The 25716-nt window shown below is 39.4% G+C and overlaps 3 protein-coding genes, 1 non-coding gene and 3 pseudogenes across 8 annotated transcripts; 3 read left to right on the top strand and 4 right to left on the bottom strand.

Moving 5' to 3' along the window:
- The first annotated feature begins 622 nt into the window (after nt 1-622).
- On the top strand, nt 623-5431 carry LOC132186924 (heptahelical transmembrane protein 4). Of its 3 annotated transcripts, XM_059601042.2 has the most exons (5): nt 623-834; nt 924-1034; nt 1500-1762; nt 2601-2925; nt 4316-5431. In XM_059601042.2, the coding sequence occupies exons 3-5, from the start codon at nt 1503-1505 to the stop codon at nt 4967-4969; spliced, it is 1239 nt and encodes a 412-aa protein (XP_059457025.1). In that variant the 5' UTR covers nt 623-834; nt 924-1034; nt 1500-1502; the 3' UTR covers nt 4970-5431. The 3 variants fall into 3 exon arrangements, with proteins under 3 accessions (XP_059457025.1, XP_059457026.1, XP_088373974.1); XM_088517848.1 differs by lacking the exons at nt 623-834; nt 924-1034 and adding an exon at nt 2503-2577 and having other exon boundaries at nt 1672-1762; nt 2656-2925; XM_059601043.2 differs by lacking the exons at nt 623-834; nt 924-1034 and having other exon boundaries at nt 1052-1762.
- A 258-nt stretch (nt 5432-5689) lies between these two features.
- TRNAT-AGU (transfer RNA threonine (anticodon AGU)) lies at nt 5690-5763 on the bottom strand. Its single transcript has one exon. It is a non-coding gene; the product is annotated as a tRNA-Thr (tRNA).
- A 221-nt stretch (nt 5764-5984) lies between these two features.
- LOC132188417 (galactomannan galactosyltransferase 1 pseudogene) lies at nt 5985-7439 on the top strand (annotated as a pseudogene).
- Nucleotides 7440-10555: 3116 nt separating this feature from the next.
- Nucleotides 10556-12565, top strand: LOC132188267 (Galactosyl transferase GMA12/MNN10 family protein). The gene has a single exon (XM_059602687.2). The coding sequence runs from the start codon at nt 11022-11024 to the stop codon at nt 12387-12389; it is 1368 nt and encodes a 455-aa protein (XP_059458670.1). The 5' UTR covers nt 10556-11021; the 3' UTR covers nt 12390-12565.
- A 1085-nt stretch (nt 12566-13650) lies between these two features.
- Nucleotides 13651-17490, bottom strand: LOC132186882 (P-loop containing nucleoside triphosphate hydrolases superfamily protein). The gene is made up of 2 exons (XM_059600992.1): nt 16618-17490; nt 13651-14489 (listed from the first exon to the last, which is right to left on the bottom strand). The coding sequence occupies exons 1-2, from the start codon at nt 17364-17366 to the stop codon at nt 13829-13831; spliced, it is 1410 nt and encodes a 469-aa protein (XP_059456975.1). The 5' UTR covers nt 17367-17490; the 3' UTR covers nt 13651-13828.
- A 975-nt stretch (nt 17491-18465) lies between these two features.
- LOC148584770 (uncharacterized) lies at nt 18466-20488 on the bottom strand (annotated as a pseudogene). The gene is made up of 3 exons (XR_015912671.1): nt 20116-20488; nt 18949-19422; nt 18466-18853 (listed from the first exon to the last, which is right to left on the bottom strand). The product of XR_015912671.1 is annotated as an uncharacterized LOC148584770 (transcript).
- Nucleotides 20489-22060: 1572 nt separating this feature from the next.
- On the bottom strand, nt 22061-25700 carry LOC132186659 (serine carboxypeptidase-like 18; annotated as a pseudogene). The gene is made up of 10 exons (XR_015912672.1): nt 25647-25700; nt 25214-25455; nt 24991-25136; nt 24658-24734; nt 24437-24559; nt 23812-23917; nt 23692-23729; nt 23316-23417; nt 23082-23168; nt 22061-22991 (listed from the first exon to the last, which is right to left on the bottom strand). The product of XR_015912672.1 is annotated as a serine carboxypeptidase-like 18 (transcript).
- Between the last annotated feature and the right edge of the window lie 16 nt (nt 25701-25716).

The following is a 25716-nucleotide window of genomic DNA, read 5'->3' as shown; positions in this document are numbered from 1 at the left end:
ACGTGTACATTAATTATTACACGGGTGGCATTACATGATTCAATTATGAATTTAAAAAATGAAAAATAATAGATATTTTTTTTAGTATTCTTCTGTGTTTTTTTTTTTTTTTTGGTTTTTCGAATTGTAATATAATTTTTAAAATAATAAATGAATTAAAAATTAATAATAATAATTTTAAATTTAATAATAATTTTAAAAGACACATCACAATTAAAAAAAAGAAAGAAAACATAAAAGAATATCACATTTCTCTTAAGAAAAATATATATGAACGAAGATAAATGGAAAATAATAATAACATTTCTCACCAGATATGAAGGAAGAAAAAAAAACAACAAATAGTGAAGAAGGCAGAGAAGAAGGCGGTCGAACCTCCCTCCAAAACCACTCAAAAGCATGAGAACTGGGGGCACGATCTTAACCGTTCATTTTTTTCAAGAAAATATATTTCAACACACGCATGAGAACTGAACCGGCCATTTCCAACACTAGCTTCCAAAATTGATGGACAGCAAGACTGCCAAAGATGACGAATTCCTGACATTTTTATTATTATTATCTTTCATATAATAAATTTGGGTCCACAGAGAAGTCCCCAAAATATCTCCAAATTTTTTTTAACCAGAAAAAATCTGGGGATCTTTTTGTTTCTCAGAAGTCATATTCCCCGACACCCTGCCAGCCAGAGGCCCAACAAACTCTTACTTCGGCATCTCCGCATCTCAGCGAGGAATCTCTCACACCATATAATTTGTTGACATCGAAATTTCTTGTGGGTGTTTCCAACAGCCAAGAACTATCGATCAAACCGTGCCCATCGTGTCATTATATGTAGGTCGTTTAGATTTTCCCGTTGTTTTTTTTCCACTCCCTTTGGCTTCTAATTCAACAGTACTAATTTATTGCCGCTTTTCCTGAAGATACTGATTAAATCCCCGGCTGGAATATCTTATTACTTAAAGAAGATATAAAAGAACCTGAAGAATTTCCATCTGGGGCTTCGTTCAAGCCTGGTGGTTCTTCGATTTCAGGTACTTTCTGTTGTTTTTCTCATCTGGGTTTTCACTCGCTTGACTCATTTCTTTTCATTTTACCATAAATTTCGGTTCTTTGCAAATCGTTTGAAAAGAATAAAGATTTTTGAAATTAGCGGGATTGCTGTATTATGCTGAGCTGGGTGGAGCTTTTGGCCTTAAATGATGACAATTAACGCTGCACAAGACACTCAACAAATTTAATATATATATATATATATAGGTCGTTTTCTCTCTCTTTTTCAACAAAGAAAGAATATAAAAATGTTTGAGAAAAAATATTTAAATTAAATATTTTTAATAAAAGTGAGTAGTAAAATTAGAAAAATGTGATTTTTTAGCGAAAATTTTGGTGGGCCGGATGTTTAGATTTTGGATTTTCATTTGTTTCCTACATTTTCTCGGCGGCCAAACAGAGAATTGTTTTTCCGTTGAATTATATTTGTGTATTGGATTTATCAGAGGATGGATGATCCTCATCAAAGTGGTGAGGATATCAAAGAACCTTCTGAAGCGATGGAGAATCATCAGACACTTTCTCCAAAGGAAGGGAAAGGAACGAGATTGTGGAAGAAGGTGAAGTACCAGCTGGTTGAATACCACTCTTTGCCTGGGTATTTGAGGGACAATGACTTCATTGTGGGCCATTACCGGTCCGAATGGCCATTGAAGCAGGTCTTGCTTAGCATGTTCACCATTCACAATGAGACGCTAAATGTTTGGACGTAAGGCTTACTGTTCCTTCATTTTCTACGGAGTTCATTTATTATTCATGTTGTGAATGTAATGGAAATCTTTTGGTTGGAGATAACTGAGGAAAGAAGAGTTTTAGTTGTGTGTAATCATTTTTTTTTTTGTGAAATGGGAGTTGCTGAAAAAAGAACTTAAGTATGAAATGCAAACAATTTTCTTTCTTCTATTGTTTCTCGAAAGGAATACGAATGGAAGAAATTTGCTAATTGACTGGAAGTGTCCTCAAAGTTATAAAGATTTAGGGTTATAATGACAAAGTTAGAACGTTTGAAGTGTTATGGTTTCATTTCATTGCACGTGGATTAGTGCAAACCATTATCCCAATCCAAACTTCTTTGTGGAATCTAACAAAACTTGCCTGATATGGATTAGTTGATTTTAATTTTCTTTGATAAGTAGATTAGTTAATGGTTTACAAGAAAGTTATCAAATAACATATAACACAATAGAAAAGAGGTAAATATGGCGGTCGAAAAGGATAAGTCGCCAAGATTCTATGGAACTAAATAGCATTTCCTCGCCGCATAAACAAACATGGAGGATGAGGTCTGTGGGTCAATCTTGTGTGGGTGGGTGAGTCTTAACAATTAGAGAGATGTGTGGATTGACTATGATACTAAATTTGGTAATGAGTTTCTATTTCGTTAGGATAAATCCTGGTTTGCTTTCTTTTCTTTCTGCAACATATATTCACTACATCCCTATAGAATAGGCTGTTGGCAGGATTGATGCTTGATTCGCAGTTCAGAGATACAAAGATTCCCTTGCCGCATGAACTTTTTTAACAGTAAGCTTATGCATTTTGTACAGGCATTTGATTGGGTTCTTCTTCTTCCTTTGCCTGACCATATACACTGCAATGAAGGTTCCAAAAGTTGTAGATCTTCACGCTCTACAACATTTTCCTGATGTGCTGAAAAAGGCCGACCTTCACAAACTGCATGCAGAACTCTTGACATGCCTCCCTTCCTTGCCCAACATGCCTGATCTGCACAGACTTAGGGAGGAGTTAAAGACTACACTGCCTTCAATGGATTTGCTTCCATCACTCTCGGGTTGGAGTGTCATGGATATCCTATATAATTGTCTGCCTCATCGATTTTCCAGTGGCAACCATACTGATGTTTGCGTTTTGGTAATTCTATTATCCTCAATGCTTGAAAGCTGGTGGTAATCTTAAAAGATTATTGCTCATTTGCTTGACTGTTTTTAATTATTTTTGGTATTCGTTTATGTTTGTCCTTGTGGCAGTATTTCACAGAAGTTCTTTCTCTGATTTTTCTTGGCACAACATATAGTTTTTTATGTTGAAAATATTCCCCCCCCCCCCCCCCCCCCCCCCCCTTCTCTCTTTCATTCTATACTAAGAGTTTTGTGTTAAAATGCAATTAATCCCAATTCCAGCCAGTTCCTGAGTCTATGACAGATATTTTTTGAACTGATTAACAAATCAAGTGTAGTTTATTGGATGATGTGATTAGGAAGTCTGTATTGAGAGGGTTTGATCCTGAATGGGGATGATAAAATGGCTGTGTTACTTAGAAGTGGTTGTGGTACTAGGTAAAGACTACCAACTGTGAATTTGAAGATTGAAGAAAGCATTGACATCGTTTGTCAGAGAGAAATTGAAATCCAGGCTTTAATAGTTTCTGGATAGATGTGTTGAGGGATCAACTTATTGACAGAAAATATGGAATTCTGGTGAGGTTTTTCGTGTAGTAGCAGTTGTGGTTGAAGTAGCAAAATGTATCTTAGTAATGCATGTCTGTTATAATTGCATTACATGTTGATATATTTCCTACCAATATGCCATCCACTTTGAAGTATCACAACACCATAGTTCCATGAACGCGTTGTGGTGTGGATGGATGTGGCTTGGCTATGTCCGAGAGACTTCACTTTTGGAGATTTGGGATGGTCATAATATTTATAGAACAAAAAGGGAAAGAAGAAACGGAGAAGGAACAATGTTACACCTCTTGTGAGAAAATTTAATTTTGTGGTGGTTGATTAGAAATGTGGTCTTGGCACCTGTATGAACTTTATATTTTTGGACCCTCTACACCAAAGACAATATAGTAGAACCTCTTTGATGCTGGTTGTTCACGATTCTTTTGGGATGGTGATTCTTTCATAATGCTCTCACTAACTGCTCATAAGTTGTCATTACTTCAGCACTTTTGTGTTTTTTTCTTTCTACCACTGAAGCTTCTTTTTTTCCCTCTTTTTATTTTTTATTTTTTATTTTTATTTTTTATTTTTTTATTTTTTTATGGCCTGATACAACAAAAGTTTCACATCACTAGTCTATGCAAATCTTTAGGGCCATAGTAGTCAATAATTTCCTGCTGGAACCAAGGTGTTAATAGGTTCTTGGTGAGAAAAATAGTACATAATTGTAGGTTCTGGTGCAATTAGTGAGAGGATAAATAATTGAAATCATTCTTAGTCACATAAAGGATGTTCTTTGACTTCTTTCTTAAAGCTACATGCAGCTAATATCTTTTTCTTCCGATTAAATGCAGCGTAGCATGAAGGAAGACTTGGCGAACATTATAGCACCTCTGATGGTGAGACCAATCACGCGGTGGCCATTTTTTGCATTTTTGGGTGGGGCCATGTTTTGCTTGCTGGCTAGCAGCACTTGCCACCTACTCTCTTGCCATTCTGAACGTGTATCATACATCATGCTCAGGCTTGATTATGCTGGAATTGCTGCCCTTATATCTACCTCCTTCTACCCTCCTGTTTACTACTCCTTCATGTGCGACCCCTTTTTCTGCAACCTCTACTTGGGATTTATAACCCTCTTGGGAATTGCCACAGTTTTAGTTTCTCTCCTGCCAGTCTTTCAAACCCCAAAGTTCCGAGTCATTCGTGCATCTCTCTTCTTTGGCATGGGCTTCAGTGGGATAGCACCAATCCTGCACAAGCTTATCCTGTTCTGGGGCCAACCTGAGGTTCTCCGCACAACTGGATATGAGTTGCTGATGGGAGCATTCTACGGGCTTGGAGCTCTGGTTTATGCCACAAGGATTCCTGAACGATGGATGCCGGGGAAATTCGATATTGCAGGGCACAGCCACCAACTATTTCATCTATTAGTAATTGCTGGAGCGTACACCCATTATCGTGCAGGTTTGGTTTATCTCAGGTGGCGTGATCTTCAAGGTTGTTAGTTGTGAATCACGATAACATTTACCGGTTAGTGAGGTCTTGTTTATTGTAATTTTAAATTATTGTGGGAGTTGAGGTTCTCTCCAATAATCACTTCTGTAAATTTGCACATTCAACCAAATGTGGAATTTGATAGTTGGTTTTCAGCAGAATAGGAAAATTGGAATCAAATGGTGCGCACCGATTAAGGTTGGATCTGTGTCGATCAATGATTCTGAATTTGTATGAATAAATTTGTTTGTAATGGGATGGTTTGGGAAAAATAAGATGCAGAGTCTGCTGCTGTGGTAATTGATAAGTGTTGTACTCATGTTCTAGTTGGATTTGTAGACTTGACAATGCTTTCTGAATTCATAATGGATGAGTGGTTTTGTGATGGGATAATATGGGCAAAATTTTGGGTAGATTCCAACATTATCCACTCAAAGATGTGCATTAACAATTTCTAGCACATTCATTTATCATATTCTCTATTTGGTCGTCTTATTCTGGCTTAAGAACCTTCCACCACCACCACTCCACACTACAAGAGAAGTAGTGGACAAAAGAAAATGCAACTTTACTTCTCAGCAAGAATCTATTCTCTCATCTCATTGCTATAATATTCAAAGTACAGAAATGAGAAGATAGGAGAGCAGCTTTGTGTGGATAATGTTGGATGAGTATTATTCTCTCAGCAAGCATGTGGTAAAAGGGTTGAGAAAGTTAACAATTTGAAGTGATGCTTTCATTGAGAGTCGAACTCAAGACCTCCCGCTTACTAAACGGGTGCTCTAACCAACTGAGCTATGAAAGCTCGATGGTGGCTCAATCCAGTAAACATTAATAAAAAGCCTTTGTAGAGATAATACATAACAATGTCACTTTCTGTATCCAAAAATCCCGCCATAATCTCCGCCATAAATCATCCGCCAACGTAGCGAAAGTCTAACCAAATCTTCTGTCTCCCTCCCTAAAATACCTTCCAAATATGGCACCAAAGCATTAAACTCTCATTGGTCCACAGCAAGACAGCAACCCCCATATTAGGCAAAGTTCTGAGACCGCCCACCCTTGAAAACCTTCAAAAATGGCCTCGCTTTTTTCCTCTTCTCCCCCATGGCCCCCAAAGCCACCTTCCCTACCAAAGCCTGCGCGTCCCTCTCCAATGCCTTTCTCTTTCTCGGTGGATCAGTTTTGCTTCTTCTACTCCTTTCCCTCTTCTGGCCCGTCCTAAACCCTATCCCTTATTTCGAGTCCAATCTGACAGAACCAAATGGGTCTGACCCGCCTGACCCGAACTTCTACGACGACCCGGAGCTGACCTACTCCGTTGACAAACCCGTGAAGAATTGGGACGAGAAGCGCAGCCATTGGCTGAAGCATCACCCCTTGCTCGCCGCCGGAGCACGCGATCGGATTCTGGTTGTTACGGGATCACAGGCGACCCCTTGTAAGAACCCCATCGGCGATCACCTGCTCCTCAGGCTCTTCAAGAACAAGCTCGATTACTGCCGAATGCATGGCTACGATTTGTTCTACAACAACGCCTACCTGCACCCCAAGATGAACTCTTATTGGGCCAAGCTCCCGGTGATCCGGGCCGCCATGATTGCCCACCCGGAGGTCGAGTGGATCTGGTGGGTCGACTCTGACGCCGTGTTCACCGATATGGAGTTCAAGCTCCCACTAGGCCGCTACAAGGCCCACAATCTCGTGGTCCATGGGTGGCCCAATATGGTCTATGAGGACAAAGATAACAAGAGCTGGACGGGCCTCAACGCTGGGGTGTTTTTGATCAGGAATTGTCAGTGGACAATGGACCTGATAGATGTATGGGCTTCCATGGGCCCTAAAAGCCCAAACTACGAGAAGTGGGGCCGGGTCCTTCAAACGACGTTTAAAGACAAGCCGTTCCCGCTCCCAGACGACCAGTCGTCCCTGATTTATTTGCTCTTCACGAATAAACCCAAGTGGGGGGACAAGACCTACTTAGAGAGCGAGTACTACTTCCAAGGGTATTGGATAGGGTTAGTGAAGATGTATGATAATGTCACCAAGGCGTACATGGAGATGGAGATTCATGCGCCCATGTTGAGGAGGAGACACGCAGAGAAAGTTAGCGACTATTACGCTGCGTTGAGAGAGCCATACGTCGAGGACGCGGGTTATGAGAATGGGAATGTTAGGAGGCCATTTGTCACGCACTTCACGGGGTGTCAGCCATGTAACGGGGAACATAATCCTCTGTATGTTGGGGACACGTGCTGGAATGAGATTGAGAGGGCCTTGAATTTCGCGGACAATCAGGTGCTTCGCAAGTATGGGTTTTTGCACCCCGATCTACTGAATTCCTCCTTGGTGGCTCCTCTACCATTTGATTACCCCGCCTGATCGGTCATAATGATCGAAGGTACGAACAATAATATATGGTATGTTTAGATTTAGGATAGACATCAGCTGGATGGTTAGTAATTTGGATGTTAAATATGATGTGAGAGTTTTTAGTTGGACATAATAACAATTCTCTCACATTTACTGTTTGAATTGATAGCCATTCGAATAAATTGTTAAAAATTCGGATCCGAGTCCTAATTTTAGTCACAATTAAACTGAATTGGAACATATGGACATGTGTGATATAGGCGCGGATATTTGGTGATGAGATTTGTAAATAAATAACAAGAAAAATTAATCAAAGGCAATTCAATACTTCAAGGGGCAATCTTTCATCTAACATACGGCTATAAGCTCATGACTTTCGATGCAAATGCTTATGATGCCTTTCACTAGAATACTAACAAGTTTTAAATACAATACCGAATAACTACCTATTACCCACAGCATAGAATAACTCCTACGGTTTAGACTCACTGACACTTAATTTCTCTTGAGACAACTACCATACTAACAATAATTGCCCATAAACAATTAATCCCAATTACGTAACTCACAACTACTAAACACATTAATTCTATTAACTACTAATTAAATACTGTTGTACATTGAACTAAATTCAGGATCTTTAAAGAAGTAGAAAAAAATAGAAAATAAATCAATTACACAAAACATTAAGATTTAAGTGGTTCGGCTTAACAAGTTTATTTTCATTAGGGTAAACAATTCGGAAAATATTTACTATCAAAAGATAAAGTACAAAGAATAACATGAAGAAACCTATTCAAAACCCAAAGCCCCATTAATACACCAAAATTGCACTCTCACCCAAAAGAAAGAGAGACAACAAAAAACTAACACAAGAATTCTCTTTTTCTCTAAGTGTAGTAAGACGCAACAAAGTGAAAAAACATTAGTGAAATAGTACAACCATTGTTGTGTTGCAAAGTCTTTCTTTTATAAGGCCTTAAGTCCATCAAATAGCAAACTCCAAAATCAACTTGGAGTAATTCAAGTTGAGCCCCACTACTAGACTTGAGTAATTCAAGTCATACCACAACAAATACATTAACCATGATTAGGCCCATAACAACGTGTTGATGGGGTTAGGAGAAAGAAAAAAAAAAGAAGCCAAATCCACTTTTCAAAATCATGTTACTTCTTGGTCTCTAATTTGTTTGTATACTTGATTGGCCAAAAAGTTTGAAATGGCTTGTGTAGTTTTGTATGTTTATGCTATTATTATTATTATTATTTTATTTTTTATTTTTTATAAAAAATCGGTGTTTGGGCAGACTTAAAGATCCATGAGGATGATCACAAATCTGACCTTTGAGAGAGGCGTAATTCCTCTCTTCTAGAATGGACTATTGATTTTCTTTCTTTTTTTTTTTCCTTTTTTTGTTTTTATTGAGAAAATTGCGTATAGCTATATCTTTCTTTCTTTACACGTCAAGGAGACATTTGGATTTAGTGTCAAATGAATCTGTGCGAATCTTCTTCAAGTTTGAGAATTCCTGAATTTAGGGCTTCAAGCGAGATAATTAAGGAGCAAATCATGATTCTAAATTTAAGGGTGGATGTAGCTAGAAGAAACACAAATCATCTTCAACAGTATATTAGATAATTGATAGACATCCTTAATAATTTGTCGTCGAGGAGTAGTAATTCAGACCGCAAATAGGAGAAAAATAGTACTTTTGAGCTCACTTGTCCGAACAAGTAAGTTTCGAACGGCCAGTATTCGAACAGACTAACTCCATAAAAGCTCTCTTATATAAATTTTTTCATATTTGTTGTCCAAATTGATAAATGACACCTAGTTTAGTTTGATAAATTCTGTAAAAAATAAAAAGAGAAAAGAAAAGAAATATCCTAAGTATTGCACCTTACCGAGTATTGCACCTTACCACTCATTGGTTGCTTGGAGAGAATGGCGAGAGAGGTGAAAGAGTGATACTGTGATAGTGTGAGAATGACGATTTGGTTGGTGAGGATGGCAATAGGTATTGGCAATGGAAAAGAGAGAAGTTTTTAGTTTTTCTAAACTAGAGAATGACGTGTCATAATATAATATCATATCCTATCTCAATCCATATTGTGGTTTTGGGAAAAAAAGTAGGTTGGTTTGTGTGTTTTTTCCTTCATTTTCTCGCTTTTAGCTATGAGAGCGTACTAGTATCTTTGCTTTTGAAGGCTTAAAATAGTGCATGATTGGAGGATAATTCCCACTTTCAGTACCTTTTGTGTGATGGAGGCATCATTTTGTTGGGTGGGTTGCCTCGTGTTACTATAAAGAAGTGACCTATTTTGACTCCATTATGGTCCTTTCTGAACCCACAAAAGGGCATCCAATCTCTCTCACTCTCCTCTACAATGGTAAATTTGGACCTTGAAAATCATCATATTCCCATCTCTATGGGGTCGGTCATCTTTCAATGGATTTGGAGTGTCTTAAACTTATGCCCAATTATCTCCTAATCTTCCAAGCCTGAAAGCCTGAAATCTACTATTATCAATGCCTCCCAAAGACACAACTTTGGACGTTATAGAAGACACGAATACTGTTTGTGTGGAGGAAACAGATGAAATCATACTTTATTATTCAAACAGTGCCAGCGCATATCCGTTCACTCGTAGGGCCTCTAATTGGGTGCATTAATTTAAGACAGTATAAGAAGCCCATTTTTTTAATGACATTTTCTCATCGTGATCATGTTTTCTGTTCCTCATTCTGACACTCACGCCATTGCCTACGTTTCTCTGATCCTACTAGTGTATTAATAATACTTGGGCATTACTTTTCTTCTCAAAACATAAATATTAATAATTCTTTTACAAATTAATGTGGTAAGGCATGAATTTATAAAGGGTTTGTAATCCTTAATTTTTTTTTTTTCTTTATTTTTTAATCAGGCCCTACTTTAGTTCCAGATAGGCAGCAAATGGGTGTGGGAATCTGATGCTTCCATTCCGGTTTTTGGTCAAATTATATTTCATTTTTGATTCTCTTCTTAAACGGAGAAAAGAGACACGATAATGGGACAGATTTGCGAGCTTCATCACAATTAAGAGTAAATAAAATAGTAACGGTTCAGAAGGGGCGATAATAAATCCTGTGTCAGTCATTTAAATTAACAACAATATCCCATCAAATATTGTACATTATTTTTCAAAATGAACGGTGTGGATGAAGCTCGTGATTCGTGAACAACAGCTTCTCTGATACACTAGATTGGCGGTGTTAACGATGTAGAAGGGAAGTAAAACCGACAGGTAGACGGAAAGAATGGCAAGTTTGCAGGCTAGTCCAAAGCAAAGCAAAGCGAAAGCAGAAAATCTAACCCCGAGATAGTAGTGTCGGTGCATTTACACGTGTTAGGTCTCCGACACATACACAAATTTAGGTGGGACCGACCGTAGCTCACGCCCCATCCCATTCATTTTCTCTTACACCAGAACCCCCCCACCGCAATTACCCCACTAATCAGGGGAACTATCTTTGGAACCATATTGCTCACAGGTCGGTGAGTCACGGGCCACGGTCACGGTCACGGTCACGGCTGTGAAATGTAAAACCCTCGCTGCTAAATTTAGATTGGCGTAAAAGTTTCACATGCGGCCAGCAGCATTCTCATCTGCTCAATTAAAAGCGTTCCAACGCTCATAACGCTTGAAATGGTGTCGCCTGAGTTGGCGCAGCTCCACAACTCTTCTCCCATGGCTAAACCCTACGTACGGAACAAAGCTTCTTTCTCGCTCGCCGACAGTTTCCTCTTTCTCGGCGGAGCATTTGTCGCGCTTTTGCTTGTTTGGAGCCTCTCGTGCTTCACTGGCCCCAGCCCCAATCCCGACGGCATTTTCGGGCCGTTAGGCATAGGCGGCTCTCAATCCAAGTCCAGCGGTGATTCGCTAAATTGCGGTGGGGATGTTAACCGGCGCTACGACCCGGACGAGACGAACTTCTACGACGAACCGGAGATGAGCTACTCGATTGGGAAGCCGGTGAAGAACTGGGACGAGAAGCGGAGAGAGTGGCTGAAGCAGCATCCGTCGTTCGCCGCCGGAGCGCGTGACCGCGTTCTTATGTTAACTGGATCGCAGCCGTCGCCTTGTAAGAATCCCATCGGCGACCACTTGCTGCTGAGGTTCTTCAAGAACAAGGTTGATTACTGTCGGATCCACGGCTGCGATGTCTTCTACAACAACGCGTTGCTGCACCCGCAGATGGGCTCGTACTGGGCCAAGCTTCCCGTGGTCCGGGCCGCCATGCTGGCCCACCCGGAGGCCGAGTGGATCTGGTGGGTTGACTCGGACGCGCTGATCACCGACATGGATTTCAAGCTCCCACTGGACCGCTACAAGAATCACAACCTTATCGTTCACGGATGGGCCCACTTGATTTACGATGATAAGAGCTGGACGGGCCTGAACGCCGGAGTGTTCCTCATCAGGAACTGTCAGTGGTCCATGGACCTCGTGGACGTATGGGCCGGAATGGGCCCGCAGACCCCGGAATACAACAAGTGGGGCCAAATCCTCAGATCGACGTTCAAGGACAAGCTGTTCCCGGAGTCGGACGATCAGACGGGCCTGATTTACCTGATCTACAAAGAGAAATCAAAATGGGCGGACAAGATTTATCTAGAGGGCGAATACTACTTCGAGGGTTACTGGCACGAGATAGTGGGAACGCTGGATAACACGACGGAGAGGTACACGGATATGGAGAGAGAGGACGCCACGTTGAGGAGGCGGCACGCGGAGACAGTGAGCGAGCGATACGGTGCGTATAGGGAAGAGCGTCATCTGAAGGACGCCGGGAACGGAAAAGGTAGCTGGAGAAGGCCGTTCATCACGCACTTCACTGGGTGTCAGCCGTGCAGTGGGAACCACAATGAGATGTACCCCGGGAACTCGTGCTGGGATGGGATGCGAAAGGCATTCAATTTCGCGGACAATCAGGTGCTTCGCAACTTCGGTTTCATGCACCCGGATCCACTGGATTCCTCCATCTCCACAGTGCCGTTTGATTACCCTTGGTAAAACAAACGGCGTGGATTGTGTATTAAATCTAGAGTAGACTATGAAATGTAGCTTTTATCCCTTGCTCAAATTACTTACTTTAAAATTAGTACATGATTAAAGGATAATCTCCCTATGATGGGAGCATCATGTTTTGTTGGGTGTGTGGTCTTTTTATTTTAAAAGATATTTTATTAGGTTGTGGTGCTTTTTGCATTGCATGAACGGCCATAAACCTTAGCATTCAATGTGGGTACTGATTTATTTGTATGTATAAAATATAAATTGTTGATGAGAGAGAGTTACCGAAAATCTCTAGAGAGTTTCTGGTGTTAGCGGGAAAAAAGAAAATCCAAAGATGTGTACCCTGTTTATAGGAAACTCTAAATGAGAATGGTCCTGCCACGTGGTGGGGTAGTAGGCTGTTTGAGTGGGTTAGGTAATTTTTTTCCCCAACATAAATATTATCTCAATTTGTGATTGAGCAAGTACAAGCGGCTAAAACGTATTCAACATGTTTCACCTAAATTCCCTTGTCAATATCAAACCGAGCTTTCTTTCGGTCCTCTTTGACGACAAAGCCATTCTAGTTCTATATCCCCAAGTGGATGGTAATGACAATTTTTTCCACTTTCTAATTTCTTGTCATTGACATTATGGCATTACCCGTGTAAAAATTTGTTAAAAGGAAAATCTTATATTCTAACAACCCATATCCATGTCTGTCATCTGTCACATTTAATTCCGTAAACCATCAAGCATGAGGCTTGTCAATTATTTGTAGCATTTAATTCCGTAAACCATCCATCAAGCATGAGGCTGGTCAATTATTTGTAGTTTTTATTAAAGGACCAGTTATCGGTTGGAGTCTTTATCATTCATGAAAGTTCTGAACAAACAATACATGTGTCGGACTGGGGCAAAAGTGCGGTGAGGGGCACCTAGAGATCATTAATGCTCATGCCTTACTTAGCTATACGATGACTCTAAAATACTATTCATTTAATTAAACAAATCGAACACATTAATTTTAACTCGCTAATTGTCGAATTCTGCTGTAGCATTCAGCAATATGTAGACAACACTACAGGCTTAATAGGCTCTACAAGCATATTCAGTTTACTCTTTTTTTCATGAATCGATTGCTCTACAACAAAATGGAGCCTATAATTGAATTTAGCACCTCAAATGGGTATCCTGAAAATGGTTCTTCTACTTAGGTGGCAGTCCGCTTCTGCAGTAGCATTTGATAAATGTTAAAGCCTGTAAAATTTCAGGATCATACATCCAAATGGGTGCCTCATCTCTAGAATGCATAAGAATCTGACAGCTAAAACATGCACAAGTACATTTCCAGAGACATAAGATGCAGATATAGACCATACACATTGAAAACTACCAAACTACTGTTAATCCAAACTAGGTGGATGAAAAACACGTTGAATTTCAGACAGAAACTTTCAAGACACCATGGTATTGACATCATCTTCATCGCCATCTCCAGTTTCATTGTCTCCAGTTTCATTAATGTACTGGCTCTGAAACTCTATCAAGTACTGTGTTGATCTCTTCACATCCAAAAACAGGTGATAAACTCGGTTAATGTCTTCCATTTCCACAATCTTTCCCTTCCGCTTTAGGCAAGCCAATGAGGCAGCTGTGATGAGATGAATGGCATATCTCAATGATGTTTCCACACCAATTTTGGTCAGCAAACACCTTGCGTCTTCAGACATTTCCACATCTTCCTCTTGACATCTGATGTCCAAAATCTTGCGGATTTCATCTTCTGTGTAAGGTTGAGTTGTGATGATAAGTAGACGATCAAGGAGATCGATTGGAATCCCATGTGGGGATTTGTAATTTGTGCCTCGGATTGTAGTAATCCCTCGGTTCGTAGCGACAACTAATATAGGAGCCATCTCATTCTCCAAAGCACGATTCAGGAAAGAAAAGCATTCAATGTCAAGCATGTGCACCTCATCAATGAAGAGGACACCAGGTACAATCTCTGCCTTCCCTTCCTCCCTCCACTCTGCCACCTTTGTGTCAATTTGTTCCCTCACTTCTGCACGGATTTCACCAGTATCACCAGTGAAGAGAGCTAGAAATCCCTGTGTCCTGAAATTGATGGGTAAGACAATAAGTGATAGAAACAGTAAAGTACCCTGCAGCCTACAGTGACCCAAATGCTACATAAAAAAAAAAATCTTGTAAAGGCAGCACCGAGTGTAAACAGAAACTGCAGACAAAATTCCTCTTCCAATTCATTTAAGAGGAAATATATCTGAACAATGAACAGAAATTCAACAAAGAAAGAAGTTCTGAACTTCTTTACACTGAAAGGTAAATGGATTACAATGGATGCTTTGATGGTATAAAGGGGATTACTATAGTATTATAAACCAACAATCCCATCAGCCAAATTCTCCAAACTCATTGCTTTCCTTCACAAATTTAATTCTAGGAATCTTAAGTTGGTGAGTGCTGTGCTTCTCCCAATTTGGACAAATGGTCCATAAATATGCTTTAGTACTAAAGGAAAGCAAGAGGGTGCAGAAATATGCATCCATGTATTCACATATTTCACTAGCCACAATCTATTTTACTTGGTAAGTTTATACTCATACCATGCTCGTCTTTCTCTTATGAGGACTATACATTTTCACACCTTCTGAAGTTTAGTATAATATCATTAGCATTTTCTTCAATATTTAGGTCGTGATATAGGGGTCAGGATAATCAACTAGTTTAGAAAATGAATCTTCAAACAGCAAGAATAACCAATTGATTGTGCATTCACCATGGTAAAACCAGTATGTAGTCCTGCACAATTTGATTAGGAATGTTTAGTCCAAAAAGCAATAGCATACTCAAGGGTAGTTAAGTTTTGTCCCAGACTCCCAGTTATAAGATAAGCCTGATCACTTCTCAAATGTACTGTATTTACTTCCAACTGATCAACAACATAATAAGTGGCCAAGTAGTCGAAGAGGCCCAGCAAGCTCCTCAAATATCTTACTGACTTAATAGGCATAGAACTAAGACTCAGTTCCAACTCAGCCAAAGAGAGTGTGTATATGCAAGTTCGTTTAGCTTTGTTCTACTGAAAATCAGTTCTCACTTAAAAAGAGCAGAGGCCTACGAAATGTTTCCACTCTCTCTATCCAAACCCCAGCGCATGGGTTAGTGATCTTATTGATGGTGACACCAAGTGGTGGAAGACTAATCTTGTTAAGGAGGTTTTCATGGAGGAAGAGGCGGCGAAGAGGATAAACTGCTTAGCTCGTCCGGGGTGAAAGCTCCTGGATTACCTGGTAACTGGTTTTGGCGAGAGGGGTCAGTTACCCGTAGGAGTTTGATTAACGGTGAGGATTGTTGTACAGTATGTGTTTGCGACGTGCAATTAATCTGAGTAAAGTTCTCCTACATTATCAAAAAAAAAAAAAAAAAAAAGAGGCGGCGAAGAATTGCAGCATGGCGATTTGCCCAACCACACAAAGGGATAAAATTGTTTGGGTGGGTGCAAAAAATGGGAACTACTCAGTTCGTAGTGGATATCATCTAGCTAGGGAAAATAGCGTAATGGTTGAAGGGGAATCGTCAAACTCTTCCCAGCTCTCCCATCTTTGGAGAACATTTTGTTGCTGGAATAGCTACGGGATGGGATTAATGATGCTAAGTCTTTGCTCATGAATTTTTCTCAGTGGGTAATCAGCCATGTCAGGAGAGGTGCCAATGGGGTAGCTCACTGTTTGGCAAAGCAGGCTCTAGATTTAGGAGAGGATACTGAGTGGAGAGGGACAATCCCTCTTTGCACTTTGGACTGTCTTGTTAGAGCAATTTTTTCCACAGTAATGAGATGAGGGAATACCATTTCAAAAAAAAAAAAAGTAGGAGCACGGCAAACAAACTAACAGTGCAGCAAAACAAATCACTGGTGGTGGTGGCTGCAACAGACGCAATAGTAACACCAACAACAGCAACCAGAACCAGCCCTCAGGGATCCCCAACATACAGCAAAATAGTCTCAAAAACCACAGGAAATCCCATTTTAAAAGGAACAATTTATATACACATTCGAACAAATTTACCATGACCGACTTCCAAAAAACAAGATTCACTACATATATGAAGAAAAAATAAACACCCAACATCACGCTTATAATTCTAATAACACCAAAGCATAAAACTTTTCATAGACAAAACGAGAAAAAATCATCTTCTGCTTTTGAAGAACACCACATACCTGCTGTTGATTACATCGATCTCGTGAAGCGAGACGCAATGCACGACCTCCTTGCGCTTCTGGAGCTCCCCATCGGGGCACTGCACGAACTTGGTTTGAGGCCCCATGGCGTCGTAGTCCCTGGACCTTGAGAACGACCTCCCGAGCTTGGTGATCTTCCCGGAGGTCTTGTCGATGGCCACCACGTCTCCGCTCTGCACCTTCTCCTTCCCCAGCGCCTCAATCATCTTCGCGCCCAGGTCATACACTGTCTCCATCTCCGTCGACTTCAGGGTCAGCTTTCCGGTCTTGGAGGCAGCGCCGGCGACTGCGGGCCGATCGATCTGGATCTCCACGACCTCTCCCTCAATGACCTCGGTCTCCTCTTTGATGCGCACGCCGATGGCCTTGCGGAAGGCCTGGGTTAGGGCTTCGGTCTTCGACATCTCCAGCGAGAAGAGCTCGCTGCCGGCGAGCATGGCGAATGGGGTCTCGAGGCCAAGCGACTTGGCCAGACCCATGGCGATGGCGGTCTTGCCGGTACCGGGCTGGCCAGCCAGGAGGACGGCCCGTCCGGCAATCTTGCCCTCTTTGATCATCTGGAGGATGACACCGGCAGCCTTGCGGGCTGCAGTCTGGCCCACCATGCCATCTGAGACTTGGCGGGGCTCGAGCGCCGAGTCCAGACCCAGACCGCGGATGTGGGAGTGTGCTCCTATGCGCTCTATCCGCGTTAGATCTCGGCTCTCTGAGAGTTTCAGCTCCGCCATGGCTCTTCCGTATAACGGTGGTGGTGGGAGACAAGTGGTCGGAGAGGGAAAGAGGGAGTGTTAGGGTTTAGGGTTTTCTAGATTTTGAATGTGAAGCCAATCTTTCTTCTCTTTTACTACACTGAGCTGCCCCTGCCAAATGTCACGTGCTAACGTTTTTTCATTTCTAACCAAACATTAATATACACATTCTAACCATCATATTTTTTATATTTTCAAGTATATATTCCCTAACCTAACAATGCTAACATTAAAAATTACAATTAAATTCAAAATTTAATAGTAATTTATCGAAAATTCAATGTTTATTTTTAATGTTACATCGAAAAATATTCACTTTGTAATGTAGAGGTATTAATAGCGTGTGTAACAATTGAATAATTTTAGAAGGCCTACTTGTATCGTACTAAGAATAACGTGGCTATTAAAATTCTCCTTTGATCAAAATTTAATAATGATCAATCACAAGCTCAATAGTGATTTTAATAGCAACATCATTCTTAGTAGGACACAAGTAGAATACAGGTAAGCCAACTAAAATTACTCGTAACAATTTCTCAAATGTGAAGTATTTTTTTCTTCTTTTACTTTTTTTAAACAAGGTGTTATGATGTAGTTGTTTAGAGAAGGAAGCTACTTCTTCAAATAAATTATACAGTAACCTTCCTTATCCTTCCTATATACTATTTAAATATTTTTTTTCAAATAAACACTAGGTAAAAGAAAAAGTAAAATTGAAAACAATTTAAATATTATTTCAAATAAATTCTAGAACAAAAAAAAAAAAGAACAATTTTTTTTTATTATTATTAAAATAATGATAAGGGAAGCAAAAGCCCTATATCTAGAATAACACTTCTGGTTCCCTTGGTTTAGGAAATACCAAGGAATCTGTTAAATGAACTTTTTTAATGAGTTTTTCCTACATTTTTTTTTTTTTTTTTTTAAAAAAAAAAGAAATTTAAAGAGTTTATTACTTAAGCTCTTAATTTTTTTTAAACATAAAAATAAAATAAAAAGGGGGAATGAAAAAACCTTAACAAACAATTTCTTTTTGTTAAGTAAAAACAATTCCTCATAAAACATTCACAAAAACAAAAACAATAATCAAAGCTAATTGATAATGTAAGTTATGTGAATGTTCCCCATTTTACAAGAAAAGAAGCATCAAAATAAACGAGGACTTTTAGCAGTGTCTCTGTCTCACGCAAGTACTCACATTTCAACCTTTCAACATTCAATGGTATTCACCTAAAACCTGCACTGGCGGTTCCATTGGGCAGCCGCGGCTCCTATGACTTCACCCTATGCAGATTTCACCATGGCAACACGATTTCAGGTGGAGGTGGAAGCCACGTCCTCAGCACATGGCTGATCATTTTGATTGCAATTCTCCATATTAGATGACTTCAATCTTCCATTTGCCAGCCTTTTAGCCATCCTTCTGTACTTCAGTTTTTTTTTGTTAGCAGAAGCAGCCTCCTCTCCTAAACAAATACATAACAGAAGGGGGCCCGCTTTTCTCAGGCACCTAAAACAATTGAATATGACATTAAGTTTCTGTGCGTACGTGGATCTTCACCTGAGTTGTCAGCTGTAGCATCAACTTTCTTCTCAGCGTCATTAAGTCGAACACCTGGAGGTTCTGTCTCAACATCACCACCTCCACCTCCACCGCTACAGTCACCAGCTTCACTTTCACCTGTTGAATGTAACAACGGCCCAATAATATTTCCGCGGCGGGATGCATCCTCCTTGAGCTTCTTCTTGCCTTCACCAGAGTTGTCAGCTGTAGCATCAACTTTCTTCTCAGCGGCATTACGTCGAGTATCGGGAAGTTCTGTCTCAACATCACCACCTCCACAGCCACAGTTACCAGCTTCACTTTCACTTGTTAAAGGTAGCAACGGCCCAGTAGTATTTCCGCGGCGGGATGCGTCCTCCTTGAGCTTCTTCTTGCGAAGCTTCTTCTTTTGAGCCCTCGGCAGCTTCCTCCGAGGCCCGGATTCTCCATCTGTATCATCGCATGCAGAGCAGCCACTCTCTTCCAAATCGTCTGCATTTCACTCAATTGGTCAAATTACTGACTGCGAATAATTTACATATTAAAATAGTTCACATATTGAAGCCTGGAATAAGATCCATATCGAAGTCTTCCCGTAATATGTTCACCGGTTCGTTTTCCTCCTCCCCGGTGGTTGGGGAAAGAGCATGTTGACGACGGCTTCATTGAACCTGCGTCGTTTTTCTTCTCGGCGCATTGTTTTGAAATACATAGAAAGGCTCAAAGGGACAGCTGAATATCAATTTTAGTGCTCAAAAAGCTGTTTTGTGGGAAACCGGAACGATTCTGTTAGACAGTTACGGCCCAAATACTACTAGCCACACACTCTCTCTCACACACAACCTTACCAAAGACAACGACTGCTACAGACGAAGAAAATTCCTGGGAAATCAAGACAAATGGACAAAGAATCGTCGAACGGTCGAAAGAGGAAGAAGCAGGAGGACTTGGTGAGAGCGGCGGAAATCGAATGAAGAGGAAGGGAAATCAGTAAGACGAGGAGTGAATTTTTCGATCAAAATGTTTTGATTTTCTGGTTGATTCGATTTCGTGGAATTAGTTCATCATTGTATTTGGTGAATGAATATGTAAGACTAAGAGAGAAAACCCGAAATTCTCATGTCAATTTTGGGTGTAAGAAGATGCATCTAAAGTGTTTGACAAAACGTACGCATGAAATTTTACCTTTGATTTGGTAATCTTGATTGCCGCATTGGATCTGGTCGATGTTGAACTTGTTTGAGGAGTTGAATTCAAAACGACGTTGAATAGAACGGCGACGACGTGATGTTGATTCTCTCTGCCTTTTCGATCTTTTTTGCATAGCAAGTGTTGTAAGTATCATCAGCAAATCTTCATCAGAGTCTGACGGATAAAGCATTTGGAGCCGGCGAAATGGAGAGAGACCCATTTTGCGAAATAGCAAGTTTTTGAGGTGAAAGGAAAAGTGAAGCGTTAATAGCGTATACAAAGTTCCGACTCCTATGTATATTGAAAGCACGCGATTATTGGAAAAATGTTGGATTATATTTTATTAAAACAACTTTTCCCTCCACTTCAACATTTTCAACTTTCACTCCACTTATGTTTTTAATTTCGAAAAAAAACAATTACGCTGATTTGTAATAAGCTCCATCAATCCATCAAGTATAATAATATTATGAGAGTTTCCTTTAGAATGCAAAAATAACAAATAAATTCGTACGGTCAACCTTCATCTTAAATCTCGATAGATTTTATTAGTGTCCCTGTAAAATTCAATTACATAATGACACATGTCACTCATAATAAATAATATCTAAATATATAAAATATAACTATGACATGTGGCTAGGGGTTAAAGACTTAAAGGCCAACCAAGATTGATTATATATATATATATATATATATATATATATATATGAGTGATGATACAGTTTACGCCGGCGTGCATCAACAGCGTAAATTTTTTTTATTATTATTATTATTTTTTTAAAAAAAAAAAAAAAAAAAAATTACGTCTGGCGTGCATCACTGTTGATGCACACCGGGCGTAAACTCTATCATCACTATATATATATATATATATATATATATATATATATATAAACGAATGAAAAAAGGGTTACAATGAGAGATCTTTCCCATTCTAAATCCATATGAAAAAAAGAATAGGAAAACAATTGGTAATGCTTCCGAACATTAGGTTGGAAATGAATCATCAATCTAACAAATATGCTCAAACATTAGCACGTTTAGAAACTGCATTAGCTTTTCAGCTATGAAAAGATAATAAGAAAAAGTTGATATCTAAAATAATTTAGGCAAAGTTCCAATCCTTAAAGAGATTCGGATTTTGAATGGTTAAGATGATGTTGATTGCATCCCTTTCTAGAGTGTATTAATTTCAGTAGAGTCTGTCTCTATGATGTTTATGGCCTGAGGTAGAGCACTCAATTGGGCTATGGTGGCCCCATTTCACCTTTACCAGCCCTAGGGGAACTCCAAATACAGGCCTATTTTGCTATTTGAATGGCTAAAATAGAGAAACCATTGCTAGAGATGCACTGAGATTTTTTTTCCTTTTGATCAAATAATACAAACAAACCAAGAAGAAAAGCAGCAACTACAAAGGAACAAAACAAAGAAAAGAAAAAGATAAGGGGGCAACATGGTAACAAGCACATCATGGTCACTTAAGTGGAAATTATTAGCAATTTCAAGCACATCTGCTATCTGGAGCTGGTATCAAAAAGTGTTTACAGTGGTGCTTGAGAAATCCACCTTTTGAACATGGCATAGCATTCCTTCGGCCTGTACTCCGGGGCTGTGTGACCTCCCCCCTGCACAAGCCATACTAACTAAAATTCCACTCACTTTCACTCAGCATGACATTTATTCTAGAATAGCATTCTTACCTTTACAGTCGCATATGTGAGGTGGTTTGAGTACCCCCCTGTGAATCTGCATAAAAATGACAAGAGTCACAACTTGTAATAGAACCCTAAATTGTTAAGCACATCTGTGTAACATACTGCCTACCCCACAACTTGAAGGTCTACCAGCCATGGCCGCCACTCATCAACAATGGACAAATTTAGAGATTTGATCCACAATTGGGTTCCCAAGTATGGAATACTCATGTCATGATCACCACTGCACAACAGGTATATATGGTATTAGCACTCAGTTTTGACTTGCCCAACTTAATCTTCTTAATTTGACAAGCCATATAGAATATTGCACCCACTTATAACTATGGGTGACAATTCGTGTTCGTGTGTTGGGTTTAGGTCATGTCGAGGTATAGATATAAGATTATATAAGCCAACCCGAATCTGACTTATTTAATCAAATAGTTTAGACCTCTTAATCTTAAGAGGACTAACCCATTTGACACATGGGTATAAGATTATATAAGTCAACCCTAACCCTGTCTATTTTAACCTTAACTCGCTAATTTCATATTAAGTTCATATAAAGTTTGCAGGTCATGTCAAAAATTGTCAGCTCTACTTATACCATCTCATTTGTTCTTTTGTTGTTTGGTGCTGCTTGCAAATAGAACATGGAGTAATGGGCCGATAGATATGTGAACAAACCTGTATATGAGAGCTCAGTAACCTTTGGTGTTTAGATAAAAATGATAGCTTACAGAGCTCTCAACATCCCTCTGGTAAGGTAAGTGTTTGTTACATCGTATCCATACACTTACTGTTCCCTGATTTTCATAATAAAAAACAATAGTAGTAAGGGAACATGTTATATCAATATCTTTCTTTTGAGGAAAGCATGTCTTACCTTTCTCACATAAAGTGCTCTCTTGACACTTTTATTATTTGCCCATATGTTGCAAAGAAATCATTATAGTTCTGTAACATATTATCACAAACACTAAACAGACCAACGAGAAGAGAAAGGTGAGGGTTTACTCTACACCCAAATTGACGAAATTCAGGTTTATAGGACTCTCCATATCTTTCTAGAAGATATCTCCGATTTTCAGCAATCTTATTCAATGGATGAAACTTGGGAGGGCACTTAGGCTCCAAGATGTGCCCATTGTTTATCCCTTCAGTACACTATATAAGCAAAAAAATCTAATCAATAATGCAGACAAAATAGTGTGAATGGTCTTTGTCAGAATGGAAAACAGTGGGTGGTCTAGTTACCTTTGAGATAGCTTGAAGATCATTTGAACACTGTATATTGCTAGGGTCTATCTCTATGTACTCACCTTTGCAACTCCTTTTAGCCTTCTGAGAATAAGGCAAAATGACTGTAACTTTTTACAGTGAAATATGCAGAGTTAAGGCAATTGGTGGTAAAGGAAAACAAAAAAGTTGCAGGCAATGAATTTTTACGTTGGACTAGGAATTCTACAAGTAGGGATGTTACTAAATAACCTTGTAAAGCTCATCAGGAATGATTCCCATACGAGGAGCAAATGGAACTTTTGAATTGTCATCAAATTTTGAATCAGTTACCGAATTACCAAGCAAGTAACCCTGAAACGGTTTTTAGAACGTTACTAGGATAAGTAATGCTAGGAACAACATTTTTATCTGACAACTATCTCATAAAGTTGATTTGGTAGTCTCAACTAACCTTTGGATTTGTCCTTGTTAAAAAATAAAAAAATAAAAATCTAAAGGTTAATTGAGACTACTACATCAACATTATAGGATAGTTGCAAAATAAAATTGTAGTTTATGATATTTCTCTTACTAGAATAGCAAGAATGTAGCAATGTAATTGAGGAATTGGTATTAGATCACGTACTTTAAGATTGAGTAGTGGTTCATACCCAGCTTCAATACCTGCAACATCAAAATTAATTGGAGATTTTTGTAATCAAGAGAAGCTATGGAGGCATTCAAAGAAGGATAAGTTTATCGTTACCATCTTATATCTTTTGAACAATAATCGGAACGAGTATGCTGCAATATGAGTCACCACCAATATATAGGGGATTTGCAATGAAATTGGGATGACTGAGCAACCATTGCTCCGAAATTATGGGCATAAGAGAGAATTTATAAACCACAGAGTTAATGTTAGACCTATAACTTTCATACAACTTATTTTGAAACGTGTCTGCATGTGATTGGATGATATCAATTTTTTTTATTGTCTGGCATGACTCCAATCACGTAGTGACCCATGCCTACAAAGTATAAAAGAATCATAAAGGAGTTGTTGGTGTATTTGAGAATTCTAATTGCACCATCATTATTTGGACAACACATAATGGGAACCAAATACTAGGCATGCCAAATTTCACATCACCAAGTTATCAATTGTTATTCTTATTTTAATTAGCGTTTGTATGGAGCAATATTATAAATCACATTTTTATTTCACTTTGTTGATGCGGCATTGTCAATTCGCCCTTGATTTTTTATTTTATTATTTATTTTTTAACGGGGCTTGATTGACAATGCCACATTAGTAAAGTGTATAAAAGTGTTGTTTCTAGTATTTATCCTTTGTGTGAACTGGAACGTGATTGAGGTTGATGTTGTACCTTTCTCAAAAAATCATAACCTTGATTGGCATGTATTGTATCTGTGGACTTGGAACCTTGCATGCTCTTTGAATATGAGAATCCAGTGACAACAGGCGAATCTACAAAAATTATACTGGCAGCCTAGGTATGTTTCACAATTATCCAATAAACGATGTCAGGAAAGGGGAAGAAGAAGAATCTGCAAGCAAGCACAAAGTCAATAAATTGCGTGCATCTACCTTAGTCCATGAGTATGGATTCAATGCCAAAGTTGGTAGGCTGCCATTGTACTCCACCATGTTGAACTGTAAAGGACCTAAAGAAGACAAAATAACATGTTTAAACGCCAACTGGAGACTCAGTTAGGATGAAGACATGGCAGCAGTGTCAAGGAACTAGTAGAGCTGCATTATAAATGGTGTTCTTTGTTGTTGCAGCCCTACAATTGGGGTGTCTGGATTGCATGCAGAGAGGGGTTACCCTACACAGAGGGGGGCTAAGAATGAATAATCAATATACAAATTTGATGGTATCTCATTATAAACACATAAAAAAATAAAAAAATAAACAACCTATCTCAAAAGCAAGTCCAGAGATGGCAGAGCATCCAGGGCCACCAGTGAACCAGAGCATAAGGGGATCCTCTCTGGGGTTCCCTTCAGATTCCATAAAGTAGTAGAAGAATTGCACATCTTCCTTCTCACCCACCCCGATGTATCTGCTTACATGCATATAGAATCTTTCTTTAATTTTGAATATGAATCTTTCAAAGACATCATAATGATATATACTCACCCAGTTTCAAGCTTGAAGGGCAGAGAACCAGAAAATCCCGGCAGAGACTTGATAATGGAGAAAGGAACCGCAGGGTTTGGGAGAAGCATGAGAAGGATCAATTGGAGACATACAAACCTGAAAAAGGTGGCTGCTGCCATGTTTGTAAGTTGCTTTCTCTTGGTGTACACTTGTAGGAATATATGAAGCCCCTCACTAGAGTTTGCATGGCTGTCCAGGTGCTCAGAGTGTCCATTTGTTAGCTAATTTTTGTCGCATGTTAGCAAGGTGGTACACGGATCAACGACCACATGGGCGCCTTTATGCCCTCTTGTTAAACTAAATTATCACTTATCTTATTATATATCCTATTAAGCGAGTGATTAGTTCACTGGAGAATTATGTAACAAGATGCATCTAAAGTGTTTGACAGAATGTACGCATGAACTTTTACCTTTGATTTTGGAATCTTGATTGCTGCATTTGATCTGGTCGATGTTGAACTTGCTTGAGGAGTTGAATTC

The sequence above is a fragment of the Corylus avellana genome, chromosome 6 (genome assembly GCF_965113065.1).
Source record: "Corylus avellana chromosome 6, dhCorAvel1.hap1.2, whole genome shotgun sequence".
Taxonomy (NCBI): Eukaryota; Viridiplantae; Streptophyta; class Magnoliopsida; order Fagales; family Betulaceae; genus Corylus; species Corylus avellana.
The sequence above is the reverse complement of the archived record's forward strand: the minus strand, read 5'-3'. Positions and strand labels throughout refer to the sequence as shown.